At 41.1% G+C, this 12,770-nt stretch overlaps 1 protein-coding gene across 2 annotated transcripts in view; it reads right to left on the reverse strand.

Annotated features, from left to right (window-relative positions):
* LOC113173994 (SH2 domain-containing adapter protein F-like) overlaps positions 1–12,770 on the reverse strand; it is a 103,609-nt gene that overhangs the window by 77,390 nt on the left and 13,449 nt on the right. For both annotated transcript variants that reach the window (XM_026377611.1, XM_026377612.1), the window contains exon 2: positions 11,328–11,460. In XM_026377611.1, the coding sequence (XP_026233396.1) occupies positions 11,328–11,460 (133 nt within the window). The remainder of the gene's footprint in view (positions 1–11,327; positions 11,461–12,770) is intronic.

The following is a 12,770-nucleotide window of genomic DNA, read 5'->3' on the forward strand; positions in this document are numbered from 1 at the left end:
AACAAATGAGCTGGTGACGGACTTCAGGAAATCTGTCATCTCTCTCCTGGTAGTATACTTGGACAGCAGACTGGACTAAGAACTCAGCAGCATTGTACAAAAAGGTGCAGAGCCGGATGTACTTTCTGAGAAGACTCAGGTCCTTCAACGTCTGCAGCACCATGCTGAGGATGTTCTAAGAGTCTGTGGGTCCAGTGTCATCTTCTATGCTATGTTCTGCTGGGCCGCAACATGAAGGATACTAACAGGCTGAACAAACTGATCAGGAGGGCCGGCTCTGTTCTGGGGGTGCAGCTGGACCCTCTACATGTTGTAGCTGAGAGAAAAATGCTGTCCGAATCAATTAATCACCCTCTCCACTGTGTTGGCTGGACAGAGGAGCACGTTCAGCCAAAGACACATTAACATTAAATGCTCCAAAGAACGCCAAAGGAGGTTCTTTCTACCTGTGGCCATCACCCACTCGCCCCGCTGTGAGGGCTCTAATGCTCTCTAACACTCCCTAAAGTCTGGATACCCCCCTCTAATGCTGAGATCTCCTCTGTCAGAGTGCTACCTAACACACGCCTATCACAAATAAAATTTTGACTAACAACGGAGGAAGACTGTCTAAACATCCTGCACTCCACACACTGAACAAGCTGAACAAGCTAAATATTAACCATTATAGCATAGCTGAGTTGGAGCTATGTTGTTTAGAGCTGGATTCCGCTTGTTGTTCTTTATAACAACAGCTTGTTGTTCTTTATAACAACAAGCTGATGTTCAGAAAGGATAAAACAGAGTTTAATATTCAATCTTGGCTCTAGACATCTTTCTTTTTTATGCAAAAAATGTGGTGCAAACTGTAACAGAAATAAGCACACAAATGCAGATTCATAACACAGAGGTCAAGAGATGAAGGAAGTTCACTCAAATAATAAGAACTGAGTTGGTAAGCAGTTGAGTATGTATAGGTAAGGCGAAGCGTATGGCAGGTACTTAAACTAATACACATGCAGTTCCGGGCTTGTGCTAGCGCTGGTTTAAAATAGTTTTCACTTAGCAACATTTTCAGAACCAGTAAATAGGCTAGAGAACCACCACTGAGCCACTACATCATATATGTCTGTAGTATTTCACCTGCTATATGTTTATCTCCTGACTTTGAACGCCTCCACTCTAATCTAAACACTGCTGGGTCACCACATATTCACTGCTCATTTTGATGTGACGCTAATTAGAGCAAGCTAGCTAAATAGATTTAGCTTTATTTTATCAGTCACATTGTAGTATTGTACTGTAGTACCGGTACTTGAACTACTGTAATAAATCTTTCTTTACAACAAAGCCCAGCTGATTTTGTTAATCAGCATAGTACTTTGTTTTATAGCAGCAAATAATTGGTTCTTTGCGTTTTGACAGACAAAGAATGGGCTTCTGGTCAAGAAACTGGCAGAAACATAAGTGCACAGTGAGATTTGCCTTATGATGCAAACATCTGTGAGAAAGCAAATATATTGTTAGGCAAGAATCTAAAATATGGGAAGGCAAGGGCAAGGCCTGGGGGAACACAGAACCAGGAAACTTGTGGCAGGGTCATGGCAGGTGAGAAGCGGGTATGGATGATGATGATGTGGCAGGTTGATGAAGACTGAGGCAATGACAAATGACATGCATTTATACGTTGTCAGTGTGCAGCTGGCTTATCAGGGCAACAAGTATTTAGGACACAGCTACTGAAAAAAATCCCAACAAGTGCTGGTTAACTGTCTGACACCACCATTTAATACTAACAGTCACACTGGAGCAGTAGACAGACCTACACTCTCCCATCCTCACTTGAATTACTTCACGCCAATGAGGGCACTTCAAAACTGAGATATTCATAATCTCAGAAACAAATGTGAAATGAAATTTTAGGATAACAGGCTCTAACTAAATGGTGGCTAAAGTTAGCCTCTCTCACACTCCAAAACAGGCCAATTTTCAGGCCAATTACAGGGTGAGACAGTCAGGAAAGTTTAGAGATATTGGGTGAAACTATTTTTATGGCTCTGGTGGATTGAGTGCTGGTTAAGTAGCATGCTTATCTAAAACAGTTATACCTTAGTTTAACTCAGCTGCTATTCAGGGTTTACAAAAGTCACAGCAGGCGTGTCTACACACCATATGCTGCAAACTAACAGGAGAAGAAGAGACTTAAAGCACTGCTACAATGTCCAAGTAGTTTGATGAAAGCAGCAGAAGAAGGTGATCAGTTATTTGACATAACCCAACCAGTCATGTAACATTATGATTTACCATATCCCAGTCTTTCCTCAATTAGAACTTGCATTGCATTCAGTAGCATTTCTCCTCCAGTTTTTCATTATCTACATGTTGCCGCAGGAAACTGAGTTGCTGGCCATACTCATGCATGATCATGTTCTGTGTAAACGCACATTGGAGCATTTTTATGGCTATGTTTTAAAGTGCAGTGTAATTAGGCAAAGGTGTCTTAGAGAGGGGGACACCTTCTCTTTTCTTCATTTTCTCCTGTTCTGTTAGTAGCCATATTGATGAGCTGTCACTAGTCCATGTATCTTCTACTTTCTCTCTCTTTCTGCTTACAGTTCTGATAGTACCATCATTTCTAGTATTTATATAGTGTTGAAATGTCACTACTGTTTATGACAGTAGAGATACCTCATGATCATTACATCACGATCAAATAAAGCCTTCTCTAGGTCTGTTTGATGTGGTACCTCAGTGTGTATTCCCTAACAGTGACTCAGCATTTTCAGTACGCACTATATTCAATTTTAAATGATTAATTCAAATACGCTGATTGACTGACATGATGTATGAGCACAAACCAGTCTCAATCTTTTGAGTTCACCATCAAATTAATAACCTTAAAAGCCCTCACAAATTAAAAGCCCTGAATTTGGTTGTTAGTGGCATTGTACTTAAGTACTTGTATACTTACCTTCTTACTTATACTCATTTCTTTGTCCTTCCATTCATTTATGCTGTACTTATCTTCTAAATATTCAAGTTTGTGTAGTTGAAGTGATTGTACAGAGTGCCACTATTAGGTTTTTACAATATACAGTTTTTTTTTTAATGCAAATAATAGTTTCAGTTATTTCAGGGGAAATCATTCAGATATTTCTCATTAATGTTTTAACAAAAAGTATTTTTTAGCATTAATATTTTTTACAGCATACTTGTTATGTCTAGTACCAGTAGGTAGTAACTGTATAAGTATGAAGTAATAGTAAAATAAGCAGTAAATGTATGTAAAAGCTATGTTTGCCCTCTTTTTCCCCATTTAAATGTGCTCTCTGCCTCACTTTCTCATTTACTTCCTGTACAGGCCCCAGTTAAGGCAGAAAAATGTTGCGATTGGCTATTGTTGTCATGTGACCACAGTAGCCAATCGCAAAATTCCTCTGCCTTAACCAATTGGAAAATTGCATTATTTCGCCTGCACTACTGGAGTGTGACCTGTAGTAGGAGTGCTAGAGCACTAGCTTGCACACACACATCCGACATTTCTAGCTGAATGTGGACCTCTTCTGAAATTTATACAGATGCTTCAATAGGGCTAAAGGAGGCTATCCTAGCAGTTTCCTTGTGTGGACCACCCAAAATGTCCTCACAAGTAAAACTGCCCTCACAAGTAAGGTGTCCTGTCAGGGGTTGGTCTGCACAAGTATAGCAAGACAAACCCACACACACACACACACACACACACACAAACACACACACACACACACACACACTTCTGTATGGCAGTTATTGTAAGGACACTCATTAACATAATGCATTCCCTAGCCCTCTACTGTTGCGTAGGCCATGTTAATCTACTCTAATTTTTTATTTATAACGTGTACTGCCTTAACCTGACCCTAACCACCACAACTAACAACTAACTAACTGCCTCAGCTTAAACTTTAGCCTACCCTTTACAAAACCTAATTCTAACCCTAAATCTAGTAATAACCCCGAAATCTTTCTTTAAACACCCTTCTCATTGTGATCGAGACAAGCTAAAATGTCCTCAAAATTCATGCTGGTCCTCACGATGACAGCCATACAAACACACATAACACAGGGTCATAACTCTTCAGGCCGTATGTCACTGTCAAAGTCAAGGAAACACACAGAACTACGTTTAAAAGCTCCCTTTAGTTAGGACGTTTTTTTTCTGAGCATGTGCTGTTTTTCAGCACAACACAGTTACACAGTTCAGCACAAGCTCGTTTTTCTTGTTCTGGCCACTGAGCATCACGTAAGAATTACAGCTCTTTTCTTCAGCTCTCTTAAACCTTTTCAGCTTTCAGTACCTCCCAAAAAAAAAAAAACATTTAAAAGGTGAGATTTTTTTCTGCTGATTCACCGATAACCAAGCCAAGACACTGCCAAACACGCTCACATGGCTTTTATTTAGACTAATCATTTAGCAGAGATAATGCTTCATACTTTTCATCTATAATGTCTTTCAAGCAGGATTTTCTTCAGCTTTTGTATCATGTTTCCAGAAGCAACAAAGGAATTACACAGAAGTGGTGGAAGAAGCCAGCGAACTATAACCCAAATAAGGAACCAAGTGCAAATCACTCAGAAGAGATCAAGTTAGTTTTATCATGAAACTGAGCATGCATGGTTTTTCCTCATTTAGGTTCATATCTGTCCCACACTTTTAATATGCTCTACAGTAAAAGTAAAGGTATTTCAGACTGCAAGCGCTGAACACTATCACATCTAGTGTCCTAATATATAATAATATATCATGTGTTATTATTACAGGGGTTTTTAACAAACTATCCTAAATTAATCTGCAGTTCCTGCAGTTTGCAGGTGTGGGATCTAGCTGCTTTTTTAGACATAGAAACCAGCTATGCTCTAATTGCAGAATTCATTTTGTTGACAAGACCATTTTAAAAAAGTTAAACTAATACCAAGACACAAATAAATAAAAAATAGACCAGTTCACACCGGCGGTGGCATGGTGGAGCACCGGCTTTGCATTACTCAGTACCACCCTGTCAGATCAGTGTGTAATAAATGTCAGTCATACCTCATGGGATCGTGTAGATGTGACATAAGTGGGTAGCTCACTGACAAAATCTGGCAACCACTGAATAGTGCATAGATGTAATGACTACTGAGGGAACAGAGTGGGAGAGGACACAATTCAATTATCTCTGTTAAAAAAAAGTGAACGTCATGTGGTGAATACAGAATATAAAAAAATAAGACTACTGCAGCTCTGAGATATTTTAGATTTGATTTCGGGCTGGGGATGCAGTTCTGTTAGTTTATGGTGAAGCATGCTGTGAACTAACCTATCAACTCTGCCGGTCACTGCCCCAATGACTTTTTAAATACTTCCTGCTAAAACAGTGACTCTTGCTTGGAAACTTGCAACTTCCTACATGTGGTCATCTGTTGCAACGTGTTGGCTCCATAAATTCATTATTTCACATTATGGTTGTTGCTTTTGTCCTTTCACAGCATTGTTCTGTTGAGTGTTTTGTTTTAAATCAACATTGTATATGTTACTATATGTCCATAGATTTTACATTATAAAAGAAATAATGTTGTGAAGTCTATAGTATTGTCTAAAAGGAAAAAGAAAGAAAAAGACGGTGTTGTTGTGATGTTACAGTATTTTCTAAAAAAGACATCTGTGAGTTGACAGCATGGTCCAAATACCCCTAAACATTAGACTCTGTGAGGTGTGAGAGGAAGGAGAAAGGTGTTAATTATTCACTTCCCCGTCCAGTTTGTAGCTACTGGCCTTGTAGCTCATGCCTATTTATAGTTGCACATAATCAACTGTGGTAATGCATAAATGGGTGGCTGAGGTAATTCTTAAGCAATCCTACAAATGCTCCCAAGCAAATTGTGATGGACAAGACAACAAAACCAACATTTAGAATAAAACTAGAGCTATTACATGTCACACTAAAAACACACTAAAACAAATCCAATTTTCATAGTACAGATTTCCAGAAATGTTGAAAAAAGGAAAACTGGAAAAAAGTGCCATGGTTGGTACATGTTCCGGATACACCATTCCTCAAGTTACAGCTCAGGGCAATAAAAATATGGTTACGGGCCAAGAAATGCGCCGCCACATGTACCTGCCATCGCCTGAGGTGAGTTTCACTCTTGTAAGTGAGAAGGAGATGGAAACCATTCAGTCCACGATGCCTCTATTCTTTTCTCTTAAACCAACCCATAAACTGCTCTAATATGAATTTGTTTCAACGGTCTCTGCCTTTTGGTCTCTCTACTTTTCTGTTTCTATGTCAGTCAGTCTCTCCCAATTCTTTATTCACAGACCTCTTTTAGACTAATTATTACTACTTTTAATTTCATATCTCTGTCCTTTTACCATCTTTCTGTCCCCTCTCTGATTAAGGCCACTGCAAGACTGGTACCATCCCTGGCATTAATACTGAATAGCCAACAGGGGGCTTAGGCTCACACTATCGTGAGTAATTGAAATAATCAACTCCATTGCTAATGACTCATCTCCTTGGCACTGAACACTAGTCTCCACATCATTGGGAGTGTGGAGCAGGAGGTGCCAGTGCCGGGAGACATTTCCCAGCACATTTTTCAGACAGAGAGTGAAAGAGAGAGAAATAGCGAACACACATCTACCGTGAGTCACCCATTATGGAAAGCATGAAGGTTTTTCCCTTTGGGCATTCTGGCCAATAAATGACTGAGCATGACCTGGAAGATGGGATGAGGACAAATTGAGGTTACAACTCTGACACAGTGTGCAATAAATTCACCAATGGAATTAAGTATTTCACACAGGATGAGTTTTTGTCTGACAGCCCACCACCAGCCACCCAAAGACACACTCTCACACACACTTTAGGTGCAGTGGTGTGGCTAGAGCTTGAGGTCTGGCAAGTGGACTAGACTGGAGTGTGTTTGTTTGGGAGAGCTCAATCATGCAAGCTGTTTGCACAACAGGCCTCCTCTGCACTGTGGGAAAACTCTCACGTGGTCGTCTGCCTGCCTGGCTGGCTGGGGAGTTCATTGAGAAACAGCTTGACGCAGACTGCCCTGCAGTACTGGCCCAGCCTCTTTTACTTGTCAGTGTAACAAGTCTCAACAGCTACAAAGCATGTGAGGAAACTGGAGTCAAATGGAGCAGATGAAGTAACACTGCAAATGTTGATTCTGGCTTTACTTCCGGCAGCTCCCCTTGTAATTTAGGGGTGGTGCTCGCGTTGAGGTATGCAGAGAATGGCCATGCTGACAGCTGAAGAGCTGTCTGTGTTTTGGGGTGGTCATTTGGGACATACTGTATCTGTGTGTACTTATATGTGTAAAAAGGATGACAAAACACAGAAAGCAGGTTAGGTGCAAATGAGAAATCTGTCACAAACCTGCACATGTGTAACATACAAACATCCACTTACAGGACAAGATAGGGTCCTTCAATGAAATAACTCAAGATGACAGAGCACCAGCTGACAGTGAGCGGGAAATAACATATTGTATTCAAGCTCACACACACACACGCACACACACACACACATGGGTTCAACAGACTTAAACCGACACAAAAATAGTGCGTGCAATGGCTGACACGTGTAGACATGACAAACATTCAGGGCATGCTGGAAACACACATGCAGGAAACGTAGTAAAGACAGAGTGCCGTGCACATGTCTTCACATAACTGCAGGTGGTGCAATAAGCCCCAGCCGGCAACCAGTGTGGAGCAGCTTAGGAGGGGGTGGGGCTGGCTTTTCAGGTTAAGGAAGTCGTGACATGCCCTTCCAGCAGGCCCATAAATCAGCAGGCTGAACCTCACTAAGGATGACTCTTGGGAGAGAAAGTCATGGAGTATACGGCACACACACACACACACACACACACACACACACACACACACACAAAGGCACCAGCACCAGCCAGTTCAGCTCACACACACACACACACACACACACGTCTGTACGAGACAAACACAGACACCACAGGAGAGCACACTGTTGAGGAAACAGTTGTGGCACTTTTTGCCCTAGGCCTTACATGCTACACCTCCCATTTTGTGGCCAAGTGTGTGTGTCTGTGCGCTTAAAGTGTGAAAATTGTGTAATCAAGGAATTAAAATTGTATCTTCATAATTACAAATCCAGTTTCTACAGAATCTAATTTTACACTTCTTAAAAACACATGACCTGTTATGGTTTATTTCAACACGCCGGTAAACAACGTGCATACTGGCTGCACTAACCCAGTGTGTGTGGGGAATAGGGATAAAAGCAGTAATCTTATTTTGTACTGAGGATGTGCTTCTTGAAAAACATAGCAGATATAGTCCAACAAAGCAGCAATTCTTAAAATTAATTTCTTCTGGTGTACAAAATGTTGTACAGGATTATCAACTCTGAAACACTGTGAAATGATTCTTAAATATTTTGCATATTTCTGACTAAAATAGAGCTTAGTGAAGTGAATCACACCTCTGTATAAAGAGGGCATTCAAACATCTAACTGCCTCTTTATGGCCAGTGGCTTTTCTTGTGAAACAAGATTTTTGCTCTCTCAACTCTATAGTAAAAGATCTTCCTGTAACTACTGAGATCCAGTTGCATGCTGTGAACAGAACAGAAAGTCACTGTCAAATGTAACATCACTACACAAAGTGAACAAACTGCAGACAGTCTAAACCATGTACACTCCATCTCTGCAAATTTCTATCTAAAGAAATATATGTATGTATATTTTGTAAGCTACTCATTTGTGTATTCTTAGCCACAGCGTTGCTCTGCAGAGCGGATCATGTCTGATCACCACCAAATCCCTGTAAATTGTACAAGTCATTACTCAACACTGATAATAATCGCAGGTGTTCACATCAGGGACATGCTTCTGCATATTCCAAAAAACAGTGATTGATATCAAGGCTGCTTATATAAGAAATCATAAATAAATGATAATAAAACAGAATATAGACAGTGTTGATCAGCACAGCAACAACATGCTTGTATGTGTCTGTGTGTGAGATTCAATTAGACAGCAGGTCATAGTACATCATGTGTTAAAACGTGAAACCTAAAGGTTGAGGTGGTGTGGTTTACCTCACACTCAAATATTAGTTTTATGTGCCAGGTTTAGTTTCAGTCTACAGTACGTCTAAGAATTAATCAGAAACCTTTGCACATCTTTGGATTTCACCAGTTGAGACAGTTAAGTTTAACTTGCAGTAAATTAAAAACTTGCTTTTACAAGCTTTAAATAGAAGTTTGTGTTGTGTTGGTATATTTGGGGTTCAGTGCCCATCTGGACCCATCTGTGAACACCAGAGCTGAGAGGAGAGTGACGCTGTTAGAGCTTTGACTATCAATAGCCAACAGCCAGAAAACTGAAGAAACCTTAAATATCATTAACAGGTCAGCTGTGAGTTATAAAAAACTTGCTTGCCTTGAGGGTGAAAGAGAAAACAGATGAGAGAAATAAATAGCATCACAACGAGACAGAGAGGGATGCACCCTGGCTTCACATGATTGGTTGGGTACTTTCTTTGCTATAGTGAAGCTGCTCATGCAAAGGGTCCTTTCTCTCCTTTTTAAGTAACTCACTTCTGACTCTGTCCACTTCATCCTGACCAATGTACTCACAGCCATTACTCTACAGCTAGTATGCTGATGTATTGGTATTTACACATTGCACCTGCATGGTGAGAAGAAGTAAAAAACCCGCACCTTCATCAACAATATACCAGTGAGCAAAAAATGTAACCCAGCTACATCAAATATAGTTTTTTTCCCCTTCTCGAAAAATTGAATTCCTAACTGTGCACTGGTATGATTGAATCAAGTGTATTATTATTATTAGGATTTGTGAAAACATCCATCAGGAGAGAATAAATCCATGGATCATTATGAATTATAAAAATAATGACAGCAGAGCCAAAGAAAATCACTAACAGCTCTACTTAACACAACACCCTGCCAGCTCAGTCAAAACAGCAGAAACAGCAAGAAGTGGCAATCAATAGATATGATGGATAAAAGCAGGAAGCCTGAAAACAACACCACTACAAGCTACAAAGACATAAGCAACCAGAATAAAAAACGGAAGACTTTATCAGATCAAATAAACAATAGCTGCCAACATAGTTTTATTTTGTCAGTTCAGTCAAATGCAGAACTGTGTCAAATCCGATTTGAAAACCACGGGAAAACTTGGAATAGGTTCAAGATTCAAGTGATAGCACAAAAGGCCTGTTCTGTTTTTTTTTTTTTTTCTCTCTTACAGCTTCCTCCACCTGAGAAAAGCAATAAATCTTGAGTTTTTGTACTCAGCTATGGCAATGACTGGGCCAGAGGTCAAACCAGTAAGACAGATGAAAACAAGAGATTGTCTGGAGGCCCATTAAAAGAAAATTGCTGAGGAGGGACAGAGACATTCATGTCCTGCCTTTGTGGGAGCAATGGGAGCAAGTGGGTGAATGTGTGTTTATAGGAATACAATATGTGCAGGAGGTTGAGAGGTACCGGCATGGTAGATGATATGACTGTGTCAGTATATCAAAGGCTAAATGCTGATATGCTGTAGTCATCCCAATTCCAGAAAAGCCCACTGGAGGTTCGACACTCGCACAAATAGTTCCTGTAACATTCCGTTCTTAGGTACTAAGGTCTGTTTAGGAGACAAAAACAACTGCCACATGTTTTGTTTTCTCTAAATTTCTTCCCTTTCTGCACATTCTTTGTTCTTTGTCACTGCACAGCTCACTTAGCCACAAAATGAATGTACAATCTGACAAAGCTGTGTGGAGAATGTGGTTAGGCTGAATACTTATGTTAGCACACAGCTATTATTGCCCCCCTGCCGCCACACCTCCACCCGCTTCGAACAAAAAAAACAAAAAAAAAAACACCTTCCTGGAATTGGTTGTCCCCATGTCTCCATGTGTACACAGTTCAGTGGAGAGGCCTTCTCCCTTTGTTTTGAACTTTACCTTTGAGGTGTGTTTTTTAAAATACTAGCCTCTGCCTATTAAAGCATGTTGACATATTTCGTGACACGGGCCATTTTTGCTCTGTTGCACCCGTCATGTTAAATGCCTTGAGGTCATCGGAGGCTCTTCATGAATTCCCAGCTCGGAACCATATGGCAAAATCACAACGCATAATAATTAATCCTCCACTAAGGCATAGGAGATAAAGACAGACCACAGACACAATTCAATTACTTATCACTTAACCTGAGATAGCTGAAGATGTGAAGGTGGATAGAGGAAGCTAAGTGGCAGAACGCTTTGATTTAAAAAAAAAACTAAGGTCCTGAAGGAGGGACTGAAAGTTTGGATCTACCTGCCATCATCTTCTGGGCCTCGTATGGCTCCATGTAGCCGTCGTTCTCGGTTGTCACTTTTTCCGTGGTGGTCTGAGCGCCACCAGCCTGTTCAGCATCGAAAGGGTCCGCATAATCTTCAAGGATAATGAGCTGCAGGAGGAAGAAAGAGAAAAGTCAGATGAGGGGAAGCGAGAAAGTGAAACAGCAATAGGGGTTTCATCTTACTGCTCTGTTGAGCACTACAATGGTTTGGGTGTCAAGAGAGTTGCATGACAGATGACTGCTGTGGCCTGGGACAGGACCTAGTGATATCCACTGAGGCAGGTCAGGAAATAAAGGGAGAAACACATAAATAACAACCCACCTCTGTGTGCCACAGCACACCACCACAATGCCTCAGCTTTTAGCCTTACAGCACGCTCTGTGCTACTGCTGGTCTGCCTAATTATATGATAGCCCAGTGACAGGCCTACATTTCAAAAGTAGAGAAAAGAAGACCACAACTGCTCAACTTTCTTAAGAGAAACAATTTGGCAGATTTATGCCGAGCTGGCAGTGAGCCACGGCTAATTGCAGTCTTGCTCTTTTGCTGAGCATTTTGTGCAGTGGATGGCAATTAGGTGGATGTCCTGAGAACTAGAAATACAGCTCAAACCTTTAGGGAGTAGGGCAACAGTCCGCCTCTACTGTGCCTTTGGGGGATATTTGTTTCCTTGAAATGTTTGCCTCATCTACCAAAGATCTCTCCTTTGAAAGGAAATAAACTCCCAGTCTGAGCCATCTTTCCTCTTGGACGTTGCATCTAATGAGTGGGTGTGAGTGCAGGAGTTTGGGCCAGCTGTTAGAAAATAGATTTTTTCTTTTCTCCACCTCCTAACCATCTCGTCCTGCCAATCAGTGGGCAGGGAACAGTACCGCATGTTCTGTAACTTGGAAACATCTTAGTAAAGGAGTTAAAACCACTGAAAACAAGGAAATGCTTATGTATACACCTAAGTGAGCATGTAAATACATACATGACTGGCACTACACCCTGTGAGTCATGTGTTACAGAAAGGGATTTGGTCCCATCATCAACAAGCTCATCACTCATCTGGTGGATGGGAATGGGCGGAGCTGCCAGGAGGTGGACCGTGTCTCATACCCACCAAGCTGTGCCTCCACCTAGCCGGCTTTCCTGAGAACAGCCACTGTCCATCTTTGCCACAGAGAGAGCACACTTCCGAGAAGCAAACTCCACATGCAGGCCACCCGTGAGAGCACCACAAACCCACACACACACACCTGCCAAGCCTCAAGAAAGCAAGCAGAATGGGTGGGAAGATGGGAAAGCACAGACATTTACAGTACTGATTGAGGTCAAGGTGGCGTTTAACGCAGTTATAAATAAAAAAAAAAAAAAAAGAAAATGATGTTTTGACAAGTTTCCAAGAGCTAAATGCTAGAAAGTTCACTGGGGA

This window comes from Anabas testudineus, chromosome 3 (assembly GCF_900324465.2).
Source record: "Anabas testudineus chromosome 3, fAnaTes1.2, whole genome shotgun sequence".
Lineage (NCBI taxonomy): Eukaryota > Metazoa > Chordata > Actinopteri > Anabantiformes > Anabantidae > Anabas > Anabas testudineus.